This window comes from Sarcophilus harrisii, chromosome 1 (genome assembly GCF_902635505.1).
Source record: "Sarcophilus harrisii chromosome 1, mSarHar1.11, whole genome shotgun sequence".
Lineage (NCBI taxonomy): Eukaryota > Metazoa > Chordata > Mammalia > Dasyuromorphia > Dasyuridae > Sarcophilus > Sarcophilus harrisii.
This window is the reverse complement of record NC_045426.1, coordinates 468,078,915-468,096,593: the sequence shown is the minus strand read 5'-3', so window position 1 is coordinate 468,096,593 and position 17,679 is coordinate 468,078,915. Positions and strand designations below refer to the sequence as shown.

The 17,679-nt window shown below is 37.3% G+C and overlaps 1 protein-coding gene across 1 annotated transcript; it reads left to right on the top strand.

Annotated features, from left to right (window-relative positions):
* The first annotated feature begins 225 nt into the window (after positions 1-225).
* LOC100932423 (SRY-box transcription factor 17) lies at positions 226-16,756 on the top strand. Its single transcript, XM_003759778.2, has 2 exons — positions 226-752; positions 12,129-16,756. The coding sequence occupies exons 1-2, from the start codon at positions 425-427 to the stop codon at positions 12,998-13,000; spliced, it is 1,200 nt and encodes a 399-aa protein (XP_003759826.2). The 5' UTR covers positions 226-424; the 3' UTR covers positions 13,001-16,756.
* Positions 16,757-17,679: the final 923 nt, after the last annotated feature.

Sequence of the window (17,679 nt, the reverse complement as noted above, 5' to 3'; positions counted from 1 at the left end):
AGAGGTGACCAGGAGTGCAATATGTTCTATTGTCCAGAGACCAATAAGGTCCAGGGAGATCCTGTTCTTGCACTTCAGGTAACCTCTAGCTCCCAGGTAAAATTCGAGCAGGCCAGCGAGAGGATTTTGACACCTCGTGGGAGCCGCCCCGCCCCCCGGAGACCCATTGGTCGTGTGGATGTAGAAAGGGGAGCGGCTAGGAGGAGGGCTTACCCAGTGGGGCAGAGTAAATTTGTGGCTTTTCTAGGTGGTGTGGCTTGGACTTTTTTTTCTGGGATTCAGGGTATTCAAGATAGATCATCGATTCCCGTAGGTTATCGCGCTCTCCTCCCACCTTGGACCCGCCACTGAGGGAACCTTCGGGTCCAGACTGAGGTGTGGGGGCGGGGCGGGGTGCGGGTCGCGAGGTCCGAGCAGGAGAGCCATGAGCAGCCCGGACGCGGGGTATGCCAGTGACGACCAGAGCCAAACCAGGTGCGCACTGCCCGTGATGATGGCCGGGATGGGCTCCTGCCCATGGGCAGAGTCTCTGAGTCCCCTAGGGGAGATGAAGGTCAAGAACGAGTCCGGTGCAGGTGCAGGGAACGGGGGCAGCGCGACTGCTGCAGCTGCTGGGCCTGCGGGCCGTGGCAAAGGGGAGTCCCGTATCCGGCGGCCCATGAACGCATTCATGGTGTGGGCAAAGGACGAGCGCAAGCGGTTGGCGCAGCAGAACCCAGACCTACACAACGCCGAGCTAAGCAAGATGCTGGGTGAGTGGGGCTCTGAACATTTACAGCGAGAACCAGAAGTGGTAAAGGTATGGGGAAGAAGTCCCCAGCCTATGACAAGGATCAAAGAAAGTAGCGATTACTCTGAGAAGGCTTTTAATTTTAATTCAGTGGCTTGTCCACAAGTGTCCCTATCACTTTTTTTCTTTTTTTAATTGACTTATCTAATAGCACCGCGCTGACTATATGGGGAGTGGTGGGTGGTGGTGGTGGAGGGCGGAAGGAGAAGAAAGGAAAATTCATCCTAATGGGACCACAACCTTCTTAAGAGGTCCTTCCCACAGGGAAAACCTGAATATGCATCTATGTCAATTATAACTTTTTATAACCTTAGTTTCATTGCTGAAAAGTGGTTCCTGAGAGTAAATCCAGGTTTAATAACAGTTTGGCTCTGTGGATCTGATTGTTGATCTCAGAACCAGGAAGTTCGGGGTTAAAATGCCACTGGCTCTCAAGTTACTTAGCCTTTAAATGTAAAAGTCAACGACTCTGCTAGAGGATACATTGTAGAAAAAGTTCTTGAAGACGTTGGTAGAGGGAATTTTCTCTGGCTGATGTAACTTTTAAGAATATAATCATAGGTACAGTCTCTTATCTCTGGGTTAGAAATGAGTTGTTAATCTCGGTGATTCTCTTAAGTAATTATTCCGGCGGGTCGGGCAATTTGATTAAAAATTGCTTTAAAGATAAATCCGTCTATAACAAAAGCAATAGTAGGAAGATAAATTCAATGTTCAATTTTCTTTGGTGAGAAATTGAGAGATGAGAGTTTGCCACATTGGTGATTAAAAACGATTGGTCAGTGGTGACGATAAAATTACTTAAAAATGTTTCATCTTGTTTACAAATTTAAATTGTTACAGGCTGCTATGTAGATACTACATTCTCTCTTTGTGTGTCTGTACACACACACAACACGATCTAAGACAGTCTTCTGCTGGTACTGTGTTTAAGCAGCTGTATTTAAAACGCTAACTTTTATTTTACGGTTAATCTTCCACAATTAGAGGCCGCATCGGTATAAGTGTTGATAGCGAATACTCCTGGGGTACGGGAGACTTGGGTTCAAGTTAAGACCATGGCTCCTACTGGGTTAATTAACCTTGGGTAGATTACTTTACCTGGTAATTGAGCCCCATTACTCTAAGGTAATGAATTATGGAGAAGGTACTCATCTACTTTGTTTAGAAAAAAAGCATCCTCTCCTTGGAGTAACCTAATTCGCTGCAATCACAGGTTCAGTCCCTAGCACTTTTTCCAGGTTTTTAATTTGGTTGGCTTTTTATTTGTTTGTTTTTAGTCTAGAGAGTTGGATAATTCCTAAAAATCGGGATAAATAAGTATCAGTTTCTGCCTTCTTGAGGAAGACCAGGATAAATATATACCAGTTTCTAGCTGCTGCTTCTTTCTCCTCCTCCTCCTCTTCCTCCTCCTTCTTTTCCTCCTCCTCCTCCTCCTTCTCCTCCTCCTTCTCCTCCTTCTTCTCTTCCTCTTTTTCCAGGGAGGTGGGGAGATGTTACAAAATAGTTATAAAATTTTCTCAGTGATTCTGAAATGAGGAAGACAGACTGGAATGTTGTGAAAGTAGTATTTTGTGATGGAAAAGCACTGGGCCAGAATCCAGGAATATTTAGGTTCTAGATCAACCATTGCCACTAACTTAAGCTGTTTCACCGAAAGAAAGTCAACTGTCAAATAAGAATCTAGGTAAATGATTTCCAAAGTCTCTCCCAAGTCTGAAATACTATGAATTCAATGGTCTTGCATTACTTTTGTTAAAAAAAATCCTGAAATCTATTTGCCACGTTATACTACAATTGCCTGAAGAGATGATTTTTATTTTTAAAAAACTATGAGATACATTGCTTGTGCTGAGTAGAAAGCTGGTGCAGTGCTATGGTGTCCAAGTTAAACTGAAGCAGATTACTTCTGGCTCCATTTTGACTAAGAGGACCACAAATTAACATTATGTTGTATTGTATGTTTATTTCTTTTAAATATTTTCTTATATTTTAATCTGGCCCTAGGGGTTGCCCTTGGACTTTGAGTTTTTGACACCTGTTTAGCTGTTAGTGGACTGGCCTTTTGGGATAGAAAAATCAGGATTTTTAAGTCTTTCCTCAGATAATCACCAATTGCACGAACACTGACATATCAGTCAAGCAGTATGCATATATTAAGCATTTACTGTGTACTTAAACTCTGGGGATATAAAGACAGGCAAAAAAAAAAATTGTTCTAAAGGAGAGAAAAACCATGAAAATAATCATGACATATGCTTTAGACAGGAGAAAACATGATCTCCGCACTAGGTGCTAGGCAAACTAGAAAAGACCTCCCTTACCTGACATTTGAACCAAGTGCTGAAGGAAGCCAGAGAAACTGAAGCATTGATAAGGAAGCAAAGGGGAGATTATTCTACGCATAGGGGGTTGATAGTGCAAAAGCATGGAGTATTGGGAAGATGACTCTTCAAGACAGGAGAATATGTATTGCATAGATAGTCAATGTGCCTACCATTTAATGTTATGCTCTGTTTTGCATAAATTCATATGGCTTTATTTGTGTTTGTATTTATTAAAATTTTGCTACAAAGCATAAAACAAAATTATAAACCTGTTTTACAAAATAGAAAATTTCCTTTTAAAAAAGTTAACCTTCTGCAGAAATTCTTTACTACTATTTTGCAGATTAAGAAAAAGAGCTAAAGACCAAAGGAAAGGCTCAAAAAATTATGTTATCCTGTTCTCTATATAGAGTACCTGGGAAATATCCTTGAGTAGAAAAAAGAACATGTGAGAGTTGTCTTCAATTCTTTCTAGAACTTGTATGTTATATTTAAATAGCTTTAGACTTCTTTGGCCTGAGCGGAGAGGACTGAAGTCTACCAGAAGAGACAGAATTTTGTTTGAACGGGAAAATTTACATCAGCAATTGTAGTTGACTCAAAGGAGAATGGGCTGCCCCCACGTTTGTGAAAAAGTCTTGAAGAGAGACCAGGTTGATTCTTTGTCAGGGACTGCTGAGTAGATCCTATTCAGCTCTAACTTGGTGTAGATGAATTTTGAGAAGGTCCCTTCCTTCCATCTTTGATATTCTTAGATTCTTTGATTTGGAATTTAGGGGAAAAGATATCTGAGTTATTTCTAGAGACTTCTCTGTATAGTGGAAAGATAATTAGTGGTCTTGGATTTGAATCTTGTAAAACTTGGGCAAGCCACTTCCCTTCCTTAGGCCTCTAGAAAGGGCCTCATCAGTTCAGTAAAGGAGTGAGAAGCTTGGGCTTGAAGCTTCTTCAGCTCTGATTTTGTTTCACAAAACATCTTCCTCTAATTTGGTAGTGAGTCCAGTTTGGAAAAGCTGGATATGAAGAATCAAAACTATGGGACTTTAGGTATTAGAATAATAAAAGGAAAGGGGGATTAAGATCTAGCTGTGTTTAATGATTGAAGTTTTAATATGCTAATAGTCATCTTAAGTAGGTGTATTGGGGATATTTTTTGGCTGAGAGATGCATACAAAGGAAAGACTACTTGACTGGAGACTTAGTTGATGGTTGGTGTTATTGGCTCTACCCTGAATTCCGGAAGAGCTGAACCCAATTATTGTCTCTATTCCCAAAACAATTAACTTAACCTTTTTTCTGCCTCTCTTTCCTACTTTTTAAAAGGGTTTGGCCTAGAGGGCCCCTGAGGCCTATTCCAGCTTTAGCTGGAGTAATTATGCAAGGCAATATTTATTAGTAATTTTCAATTAAGTTTGTTACAAAGTGAGGAAATGTGCTTTGGGAATTGGTAGAAAGGGGTAATTTAGAGAAAGAAATCTTCCTAGAGAAAAAATTCTGATAAAAGAAGGCCTCTGTAAGTCATGGACAAAAATATGAAGCAGGCAGCATTTGTCTTTGGGTCCTTAGCCACCTTTTCTGCTTAGGGCCCTTTTCCTCTTCCTGGAGCCCTTTCCCAGCTTTTCTTTTTTAGGATATCCATCCCTTACCTGTGTAATGGAGTCAGGTTATAGCTGATCTCTGCTAAAGTGTGAATTGTTAGTGGAATTGAGGCTCAACATTTTTCTAGGGGTTTAGAAGAAGATTTGAAATTAGAGTTATAAGATGACAAGTTATGAGTTTGGTCTGTGAGCCCATAGGGACAGCCTGACTCAGGTGTTTTTTTCCTGGAATGGAAAAATGGGGGAATCCTTGTGGGTGGAGAGGCTTTTGAGAGTAGGATGGTTTGGCATGACAAGGAGACCAATTAGGAGGCTTTTGTTCCAAACTACACTATCTGAATTCAAATATGCCTCTGGTTAGAACCTTATATTGTTCAATGCTTTAAACTTGTGAGAAATAAGATACAGTTTTTAAAAGGCCATATTTATGTAGCACTCCTCACAAAAAAACCCCTCAAATCTGTAGTAAATTTTAAAAATAGCAAGAATTTAGATGTTGGTAATTTGTTGAGGACTGGGGATTCAAAGAAAAGCAAAACACGATTGGCTAGAATTTTACTCATTCTCTTGTCTTAAAACCCAAACCAAACTCTTCATCCCGAAGTACCACTTCAGCTGAGAATTCATACTTGGGAAAGATTCTCAGCTCCACTCCAACTAAGGGATAGTTTCTTTTTGAACTGGGGGGGGGGGGGGGGGGGGGGAAACACCTGGATCTGCCATCTTTTTATTTCTCTGGAAGTCTGTCTTCATGCCCCCAAGGCAGATACTCCACCTCAGTAATTTTTATATATTGTCTTCCACTATATTAGAATGTAAATTCTTTGAGGGCCGAAATTCTATTTTATTTGTTTTCATATTCGCAGAATTTAGCTCTCTGTCCCTGGCACATAGTAAGCTCTTATAAATGTTTATCAACAGATTTTTTTTTTTTTTCTGATGAGAAAAATAATGGTCAGAGAGGTGAATTGGCTCATATAGTATCTTTTTTTTTTTTAAATTTAAATTATTTATTTATTTATTTAATAGCCTTTTATTTATAGGTTATATGCATGGGTAACTTTATAGCATTAACAACTGCTAAACCTCTTGTTCCAATTTTTCACCTCTTACCCCCCACCCCCTCCCCTAGATGGCAGGATGACTAGTAGATGTTAAATACATTAAAACATATAGTATCTTTTAAAAAAATATTTGAAATTTATTTTATGTCTAATTTATGGGAAAAAATAAGCTATTTCTGTTATGTACCATAATAAATACACATGAAACTAAAAATCTATATGTACAATTTGCTATTCCATTTACATTTGTAATGAATATATATACACTATATAATTAATTTTTTCTCCCAACCCCCCCCCCTTTTTTTTTTTTTTTTTTTTTTTGGTTTTCCCCATGGTTTCCATTAGGAACAAATAAGTATATATACACTTCTGTTTGTTAGTCCTTTCTCTGGGTACATATAGCATTTTTATTCATATATTTTTTGTAGTTAATTTGGTATTTATAAGTCAAAATGGTTTCACTCAAGGAAGTTCTTAAAACAATAGTGCTTATTACTATATGCAAAGTTTCTTTGATTCTGTTTGTTTCATTATTATTTCATGTAAGTCTTTCCATGTTTTTCTAAGATCATTGAGTTCACATATATATATATATATATATATATATATATATATATAGTTTGGTTGGGGCAATTGGGGTTAAATGACTTGCCCAAGATCACACAGCCAGGAAGTGTTAAATATCTGAAGTCAAATTTGAACTCAGGTCTTCCTGACTTCAGGGCTGGTGCTCACTCTACTACACCAACTAGATGCTCCGAGTTCATCATTTCTTAAAGCACAGTAGTATAATAGTATTTCAACATAATGGTATACAATAACTTTTTTGTTCAGCCACGCCCTCAAAACTTTTTGCATAGATAGAATTAGTTGGAATAATTGGAGAGCTATCCATTGTTCATAGATATTCAGGATCAGTATAATGAAAATGACAGTTTTACCTATGCTGATTTTTACATTTGATGCCATTCTGATTAAATGACTAAAATCAATTTCATTGAATTTGAAAGAAGTAGAATCAAGAAAATCAAAGAACCAGTGAGGAAAAACTGTAGAGAAAGGAGGTTAAGCAGTACCAGATATTGGATTTGATTTGATTTGATTTGATTTTTTATTTAATAACCTTTTATTTACAGGTTATATGCATGGGTAACTTTACAGCATTAACAATTGCCAAACCTCTTGTTCCAATTTTTCACCTCTTACCCCCCACCCCCTCCCCCAGATGGCAGGATGACCAGTAGATGTTAAATATATTAAAATATAAATTAGATACACAATAAGTATACATGACCAAACCGTTATTTTGCTGTACAAAAAGAACCAGACTCTGAAATATTGTACAATTAGCTTGTGAAGGAAATCAAAAATGCAGGTGGGCATAAATATAGGGATTGGGAGTTCAATGTAATGGTTTTTAGTCATCACCCAAGAGTTATTTCTCTGGGCGAAGCTGGTTCAGTTTATTACTGTTCCATTGGAAATGATTTTGTTGATCTCCTTGCTGAGGATGGCCAGGTCCATCAGAACTGGTTATCATATAGTATTGTTGTTGAAGTGATATTGGATTTTATTATAAGGCAAGTCAAGACTGGTGTGGTATTGTCCAAGAAGTGGAAGGGTGGCTCACTGGAACAGAATACACATACATAATATAACAGCAAATAAATACAATAACCTTATATTTGATAGGCATATAGACTTGGGATAAGAATTCATTATTTGGTGAAAGTTGCTGGGAAAACTGGAGGGCAGTGTTGGTAGAAGCTAGATATGGACCAATGTCTTGCATCTTTTACCAAGCTGGAGTCAGGATGCATATAAAGAGACATGTAGTTAGAAAATTAGAAGAACATGGAACATTTAGACTTCATTATAGTTCAGAACTTTATTACATGTGATCTAGGTTATGAAAATAACATGTTAATTGGTCTTCCTGTCTCTCCTTTCAGTCTCACCACTTCAGTACCTTACACTTAGCTCACAAAGTGATTTTTTCCTTAATTGAAGATCTGTTTTGCTTACTTACTCAATATTTACTCTAGTGGCTTCCTATTGCTTCTAGGATAAAATAAAAACTTTTCATTGAGCTTTTAATAATAGGTAGCGCATTACATAGTACTTTAAGGTTTGCAAACACCTTACAGATGTTATCTCAATTGATCCTCCCCACAAACGGGGGAGATAAATATTGTTTTAGATTGATTGTACAGTTAAGGAAACTGAGGTAGAAAGAGACTTGTAATTGATCAGGGTAGGATTTGAACTTAGATCTTCTGATTGGTTCAACATTATAACTGCTGTGTCACCTAGCTACCTTCACAAAAAAAGTCCTTTGTAGCTTTTTCAAGATTCAGTGGACATTTTTCCTCTTAGCTTTGGCCCAGTCCTGCTTCTCTTAAACACCCTTTCTTCCTTCAGGATACAAATTCAGTCACCACTTAACACATTCTACCTTTTTTTAATCTCTCAACTGCCAGCATCTGCCTTCTCAAGCTACCTATTTTAATTACTTATTTATCCAGTACCTGACACATAATTGGGTTATTAATAATACTCATTGATTCTGTATTTCTAGTCCTTTATTTTTTTTTGCAAGAAATAGGATTCATCAATATTTTGGAGTCATGAATTGATCATTTAATAGAACATAGTTTTTAAGGCTTTTCTTTACATTATTATAATTTGTACTTCTGCTTACTTCATTCTTAAATTCATATCAGTCTTTTGAGGCTTCTCAGAATCTGTACTTTATATCATTTCTCATTGGGAATAACATTCCATTACACTCAATTGTTTAGCTACTTATCTGATTTCTGGGTACTCACTTCTTTAAAATTCTTTTTACAAAAAATAATACAGTTTTAAACATTTTTGTAGGTATGTGTCCTTTCTGTAGCCCCTTTGGGAGTATATAAAGCAGAATGGATTACTTTTTTATTTTTTATTTAATAGCCTTTTATTTACAGGTTATATGTATGGGTAACTTTACAGCATTGACAATTGCCAAACCTCTTGTTCCAATTTTTCCCCTCCTTCTCCCCACCCCCTCCCCCAGATGGCAGGATGACCAGTAGATGTTAAATATATTAAAATATAAATTAGATACACAATAAGTATACATGACCAAACCATTATTTTGCTGTACAAAAAGAATCGGACTCTGAAATATTGTACAATTAGCCTGTGAAGGAAATCAAAAATGCAGGTGGGCATAAATATAGGGACTGGGAATTCAATGTAATGGTTTTTAGTCATCTCCCAGAGTTCTTTCGCTGGGGGTAGCTGGTTCAGTTCATTACTGCTCCATTGGAAATGATTTGGTTGATCTCCTTGCTGAGGATGGCCAAGTCCATCAGAATTGATCATCATATAGTATTGTTGTTGAAGTATGTAATGATCTCTTGGTCCTGCTCGTTTTACTCAGCATCAGTTCGTGTAAGTTTCTCCAGGCCTTTCTGAAATCATCCTGTTGATCATTTCTTACAGAACAATAATATTCCATAATATTCATATACCATAATTTATTCAGCCATTCTCCAATTGATGGGCATCCACTCAGTTTCCAGTTTCTAGCCACTACAAAGAGGGCTGCCACAAACATTCGTGCACATACAGGTCCCTTTCCCTTCTTTATGATCTCTTTGGGATATAAGCCCAGTAGTAACACTGCTGGATCAAAGGGTATGCACAGTTTGATAACTTTTTGAGCATAGTTCCAAATTGCTCTCCAGAATGGCTGGATGTATTCACAATTCTACCAACAATGTATTAGTGTCCCTGTTTTCCCACATCCCTTCCAACATTCTGCATTATCTTTCCCTGTCATTCTAGCCAGTCTGACAGGTGTGTAGTGGTATCTCAGAGTTGTCTTAATTTTCATTTCTCTGATTAATAATGACTTGGAGCATCTTTTCATATGGCTAGAAATAGTTTCAATTACTTCATCTGAGAACTGTCTGTTCATAAGAATGGATTATTTTTACTAGTTTTCTTAGTGCAGCAAAAACTTTTTCCAATATACCATGCCCCCTGTCCCCTGTAAGTAACATATAGTGATATTATTACTTTTGTGGAATTGATATTCTGAAATTTTTCATTCCAGGAATCACTTGAGTATTGTAAGGTATTTACAATGGTGGAGGCTACTACCCATGAATTTTGTCTCAGTTCCTCATCAGTAAAATGAATTACAGAAGGAAACTGTATCCTTGACAAGAGAACCCCAACTAAAGATTAGGACACAATTGAAACACTGAACAACACCAGTAACAAAACTGTATGGGTTTTCCCCACACTGTCCTCCCCCAAGGTTCTTTCCTAAGCCCAAATAATTTTCTTTTTTCTTTTCTTTTTTCTTTATAGTATCTCGCATGGTGGTTTCATCAGCTTCTAGGCTCTTAATTACTATTTGTATTCATATTATTCTCAGTCTATGTATCCATCCCTAATCTCCTGAACATTAGTCTCACATCAACTGCTCTGGATATTTCTATTCAAAGGAATTCAGTCATCTCAAACTTAAGAAATCCAAAACAGAACTCCTTGTCTTCCCCTTCTTTTTCTGAACTTCTCTATTATTATCAGAGGCATCACCATCTATTTGGTTATCTAGAATTGCATTTTTTTTTGTTGTAACACTTTTAATCTCTTTCATAGTACTGTCCCCCCCCCCCAATAATCTAGTCAGTCATCAAGGCTTATAATTTCTTTCGCTACAACCATTCTCAAACGTGGCCCATATACACATAGCCACAACCGTGGTTCAGAACCTTATGGCTCACCTCTTGCCATGACTGTTTGAAATAATCTCCTAATTGATCTTCCTCCTGATCCATCTTCTACAGAGCTATCAAAATGAAGTACCTATTGAGTAGGTCAGCTCATGTCAGCCCTCTACTTAAACTCCAACAGCTCCAAGTCTATTTTACCTTTATCATCAAATATAAATTCCTTTGATTAAACTTTTTTATAACCTTGCTTCATCCATATATTTAAATGTATTACTTCCCTCCATACATTCTATGGTTTGGCTTTGACAACTGGCCTACTTGAATCTTCTCTTTTTTAGCTCTAAACTCTTTCTGAACCTTTGAATACTCTCACTCCTAACATTGCCTTTTAGCTTCCCCAATTTTAAGTCTCAACTCTGTGACCCCTCCTTCTGGAGGAACCCTCTCCCTGTTTCTCCAACTCTATTAGTGTCCTTTCCTAGGATTATCTACCATTTTCTATGTATTTATCTTGTATGTACTGATTTACATATGTATGTTGCCTATATTTATATGTAACATCCTTGAGAACAAGAGGTTTTATCTCCTCCCATAACGGTGTAAACCTTCCCCTCCCGTAGTTTATCACATAGTAAGAATTTAACAAATACTTGACAGATTGATTTGATTGAAAGCTAGACCAATGGTTTAGACACCTTAATCCTGGGATATATGTTATTAAAGTTGCTTCACTATCATACTGTTATTGTTATTTTCCTATTTTATTCTGTTTCTAAGGGAAAGGAGAGAAGTAAAAGATGACTTTATGAGAATCTATTAAAATCTCTTGAGGTCATAATTTTATGAACCCTTTAAGGAAAGGGGTGTGTGTGGGCTTTGTTGGCTTGTGGTAGCTTCCAAAAGATGATATCTTTTGGGTATCACCAAATCATTCACCTGATGATATTGAAGGACATCTAAAGAAAGGACATAATAAAGGACAAGCCCTTCTTATAGAAGAAGCCTTGGACTTGGTTGTCCTTATAGAAGCAGAAGTAGCAACAACTATTCTACAAACAGTAGCTTATAGTGAAGCTGGTTTAGATGTGATTTTTAAAAAATGTCTTCATGATTTGTGATCCCAAAATGAAATGAAATGCTCACAATATACAGGATGAAATACCCTTTGTTTTAGGGTATGCTATGAAAAGGGAGATTATTATTCTGGTTCTGCTGTCGGTCTTAGATGGCCTCTGAAGTCCTAAGATAATAGTGTTGAAGGTCATCTAGTTCCCAGCTTCTTAAAATGATTCTCAAATCCATATAAGGTCTTGTAACTGGAATATGGGAGTTGTTAAATTATGATTTATTATCACTAAATGTTTGATTTGCATCTTTATTTATATGACTAGGATCATGTAAAAATTTCTTGGGTAGAAAGAGTTTAAGAAACCTTGATCTTGGTCCCAATCTTCATTCTTCAGAGGAGGAACTGCATCAGAATTTGACCAAATTCTGGTTTGAATACAGTGTTACTGATGTTAGAACGAGTGCTTTTTCTACTGCATATTAGCTATCATCAATTTTGAGATTTGTGACTTTATAAGATTAATTTTGCTCATTAATGTTGGCAGGGAAGTCCTGGAAGGCGTTACCTCTGTCCGAGAAGAGGCCCTTTGTGGAGGAGGCTGAGCGACTTAGAGTGCAGCACATGCAGGACTACCCCAATTACAAATACCGGCCTCGGAGGAGGAAGCAGATGAAAAGGCTGAAGCGGGTGGAGAGTGGCTTCCTTCACAACCTTCCTGAGCACCTGGCCTCAGGGCTGGATTCAGAGGGCAGAGTGTGTGTGGACAGCCTGGGATTGCCGTTCCATGAGCAGGCCTACCACCATGGCCAGGGAGTGCTACCTCCTCAGATGGGACACTACCGCGAGTGCCAGAGCTTAGGTCCAGCCTCTCAGTTTGATAGCTACAATTTGCCTACCCCGGAGGCTTCTCCCATGGATGGAATGGAGCCAGATGCAGCTTTCTTCACCTCCTCACTCCAAGGAGACTGCCAGCCGGGACCGTATAGCTATCCTGTAGCCTCTGAGTATTCTGCACATCCTGACTCTCACCTAGGTCCTGTGCATCAGAAACACCTGCAGGAACCCCTGGCACACTCATTGCAGGGTCTGATGGGTCCCTCCAACCTTCTGCATATGTACCGTGGTCCCACGGGCTCCCCCCAGGCTGGGAGCAGTGTCCATGGTTTTCAGATGCAGCATCAGCCAGGATCTAATCAGCCCTCTCCTCCTCCAGAGGCCTTGAGTGCCAGTCAACCTGCTGAGATCCAAGAGGCTGGAATCCACACAGAATTTGAACAGTATCTTCACCACTTATGCAAAGCAGAGTTGGGGCTTGCCTCTCCAGGTCATGATGGTGACCATAACCCTTCAACTGTTTCCTCTGTCATGTCAGATGCTAGTTCTATAGTCTATTACCATAATTATGAAAACATATGAAGCTCTGTATTCTTCACCGACTGAAGCCAGCGATACAAAAGTTGTTAGAGTATCTTTGCCAGTGAAGGCAAACTAAAGATGTACTGTGCCCCAGTGTTTTCCAGTTATGTGGGCATGCTTTTAGTTTTATTTAAGCTTAAAGCCTTCACATTTCCTAGTGGGTATTTGTTGAAGAAAATAATGATAAACCTGTACAATCATCTTTCTTTGTAAAACATTTATATTTCCAGCTACACTTTTTAGACTTTATTGAATGAATCTACAAATCAGAATGCTTTTTTTTCCTCAAGGAAAACCTTGTTTCTCAGGAAAGTTGTGAGGTTATTTAGCCTATTTAGTTTCAAAGGCTCTAGTTAAAATTCTTTGTAAAACATATAATTTCTAACTATACTTTTTAGAACTTATTGAATCTACGAATCAGAATGCTTTTTTTTCCTCAAGGAAAACCTTGTTTCTCAGGAAAGCTGTGAGGCTATATAGCCTGTTTAGTTTCAAAGGCTCTAGTTAAAAGTGTTCTCTACCTCTAAAGAATATCACCAATGGGGGGAAAAAATAATAAAACTTGATGAAAGGTTGTGGTGATTATCTCTACATAAAGTTAAATAATAATCAAGGCTTTCTTATGCATATATTACATGAATGTGATCTTAGGTGTCATTTTACAATTTTGCTTTTTATATCATCTGCATTTTAAAATAGATGTCCCTTATGTTACAAACAATGTAAAAGAGAATTTGTCAACATAATCAACCAAGTCTGCTATCATATGCTGTTTCACATCCACAATCTCCTATAGGGATCTGTCTTCCCATAACTTTTATAATTTTATAAGATTTAGTTTTGTTCTTGTATTTTATTCTGCCATTAATTTTGTGGTAGTCATTGTACACATTGTTTTCCTGGTTCTATAAATTATGTTTTACGTTGCATCATTTCATAGATGTCTTTTTATGGTTCTCTATTCTTCTTAATCATGATTTGTTACTTCAAAGTAATATTCCATTGTATTTATGCACCACCATTCCCTAGCTTATGGATATCTATTATTTTTTCTAGTTCTTATTTTATTGAAGGTAAATATGGAGCTATTTTTTTCTATCCCTGGACCTTTTGGGGGTATGTGATTTTTTTTTTTTGGAATAAATTCTTTCTATTGGACCTTAGTGTCCCATATAGGAGAATTTTCCCTAGAAATAAGCTATTGAACTTGGCTCCATTAGGGTTAGCAGAGAATCTCTAGGCAACTATGGCACAGGTTGTTTCTGTTGAGAATCCCTGCTATGGTAATACCTTAGGTTCAGTCTAGCAGAAGAGTGTATTGATAGCTTTAACTAGAGGGGATCATTTGGGAAAGGGTACCCCTGCTGTCACCACCAACAGAAACTGCTGACCAAATGACATGAAAGAGTAAACCAACCCAAGAACCCTGTAATGACTTTCCTCAATTACCTCTTTTCAAATCAGACATCATTCCAAAAACTGATCTGTTAAGATGTTGCCTTGTTATTGAAGACTGCAAAAGAAGGTTATCACCATCACTAAAAGTCCTTATCATTGTTAAATTGTCAAAAAACTAAGATTGTGTCAGTGAAAATAAAAGTTATATATCTATTACTTTGTTTCAAACCTTAAATATCAAAGGACTTTTAAAACTAGTTTATAGCTGAAACCACCTATTTGTGTTCTTAAGAGCTCAAAGTACTGGTTTGAACATATGTAAATACTTCGTGCAGCAGCTGAGGGACCACACAAGACATCCAGGGAAATACATATGTGGGATCACTTAAAGTCAGAGAAATAAAATAGGATTATGGTACTCCCAATTTTTGGAGTCTTTCTTGGCCTTTTGCTTTCACATACTATGATAAATGGCATCAATGAACTGTTTTGTGTATACTAAGATTTCTTCTCCAGTGATGAATCCACCTCAGTAATTCTCCAGTCAGGTGACAGCTATTATAGATAAGAGTTTCTTGTTGGGTTCCTCTGCATCCTTTTCCTTTGATATCCTTCCTGACACAATTCATTGACAAATATTAAATCCACTATGTATAAAGCAGGTAAGCTAGATGGTTACATGGGCTAGAGCTTAGGGCCTAAAGTTGGGAAAGAGTCAAAATCTGCCCTCTGGCATTTACTAGTTATATGACCATGGACAAATTACTTGAGCTTTAGTTTGCCTCAGTTTCCTCATTAGTAAAATATATTTTCTAGAGTTGTGCTGATTGAATGAGAATAGTGTTTATAGGCCATGTAACAGATCTTGGCACAGCTAAGAATTTGAAATGCTGTTTTCCTATTCCCTTTACCCATTTCAGGATTTTGAGAAATGTTGTCTTACCTGTAGGAGATTTAAGATTATTTGTTGCTAAGAGGGATATAAAGTAGTATACAAAGTTATACCTTCACAGAGTTTAGAATGTAGTTGTGAAGAAGAAAAAAACAACAAAGGCAAAATGGGTCATGAAACAATTTTGCTATGTTCACGGGAAATTTAAGTACTTCAGTTCAGAAGAGATACCTCTGAACTGAAGCAGTGGGAATCATGTGATTGGGTATTAGAACTTCTTAGAATCACATCTAGATCATATATTCAATTGTGTCCACTTCATGACTCCATTTGGGGTTTTCTTTGTAAAGATAGTGGAGTGATTTGTAGTTTTCCTTTGCAGGTCATTTAATAGCTGGGAAATGTAAGCAAATAGAGTTCAGGATTAAGTGACTTTTCCAGTGTCACACAACTAGTAAGTATCTGATTTTGATTTGAACTTTAAATTCTCCTAACTTCAGGACCAATACTCTAATCATTGTGCCACCTAGCATCCCCAGAAACTTAACACAATCCCCTAATTTTACTGATTAGGATACTCCATTTTCACTAGGTATCATCCATTCCTGTATTTTCCCTCATCTCTGACTCATTGTTTCTTTGAGTGTCAGATAAAATTCTCCTTTTTTGCAAGAAGTCTTAGTTGATCTCACTTAATTTTGTTATCTTTCTGAGATGATTGATCTCCAGTTTATCCTGTAGGTATTCTTTATATACAGTTGTATGGCTGTTGTATTCCCCCATTAAAGTGAAAGGTTTTTGAAGACAGGGCTATTCTATCTTTGTGTCCGTCCTTCTTCCCCTTCTTCCCCTTCTTCCCCTTCATCCCCTAGTAGCACAGTACTTGTCACATAATAGACTTTCAATAAATATTGACTTGACCCAGAGAGGTTAAGCATGTTATTCGAGCTTACTCAGAACTTGAATCTAGGTCCACTGACTTAAGAACCAATGGCCTTTCCACTGTGCCAGGCTCCTTGGCAATAGTAATTTTTTAAAACAATTCAGGATTTGTAAAAACAATGTAATTTTGACAAATGGCTTACTGAAATCTAGGGAATCATTTTGTTGGACTCAAAATAGCTTAAATTAAAATGCTTTGATACAATAGAGAGCATGGTCTGTGTTTAATATGCAGCTCAGTTCAAATGTCATTAGTCAGGTTATCACTTGAGTAAAGTTTGTGCATTAGTTTTAACGTGCCACTTGGGTTAGCCAGGCAGCATTCATGCTGAAAAAAAATATTTAGATTTCTAAATAAAATGGCTTTTTTTTAGAATGAATAAAGCTATTCATACTTTGATAGGGAATCATTAAAAATGATCAGTTAATCTTTTTCAGCTAGTGCCTCACACTGTTCATTCGTAGTGATATTGCAGTGCACTAATATCCTAAGGTTTAAATTTTTAAAACAAATCTATAATATGCTTCCCTCATCTTTTAAATGTGAAATCATTTTATATTTCCAAGTGGGCAGAATTTATATGTGTCCCTATTGGAATTCCATCTTAACATCTCTTTAGCTCTTTATTCTGGTCTGTAGTGCCCCTATAAGATTCTGATTGTCATCCAAGACACTCTTAGGTATGAGCCATGCAAATCCTATAGGCACCCAGTCAACTTGGGCAATTTTTCCATGTCATTGGCAAAAATATGAAGGACATATAAGGACAAGTAAAGTTGATGTTACTAAACATTATTCTTTGAGTAGTTCCAAATCCATTTAATTGTATTATATTTTCCTTGTGGAGAGCTGTTCTAAGTATTTTAGTAGAGGAAGTTCCCACATTTCTCCAGTTTCCACCAGGACATCTTTATGCTTTGGCGGCTAGGTGGCGCACTCGGTCTGAAATCAGGAACACCGGAATTCAAAAGTGGATCTTAGACACTTAAAATCTCTTAGCCTTTGTTTTCTCCCCCCACCATTTGTAATATGGGGATGATAGTTTTGGTAAGGAAATAAATGAACATATATGAAGCACTTTGAAAAACTTAAGGCAATATGTAAATTTTTCATTTTCTAAATTTTAAGTATTTTCTAAAATGTCAATAAAATATGACGACATTCCCCGGATTTACCAACTTAATCTATTGGTTAGTCTGACCTGACCTCTAATTAATTAAACTGTGCTGTCTCTGTGGTGCCTTTTTTATTTTCCGTAACCTTTGAGTTTTCCCCGAGTACAGCATACATTTCTTTAAGTACAGGAAAATGTGATCCATTTGGGTCAGGCATTTAGGTACTCCCTATTTTTTTAGTTTTAAATATCAGTAACTTGATAATGATTTTTGTTCTTTCATTTCCAGATCGTTATCCTTGGCAAAGGAAACAAAAGCAACATAATGAATA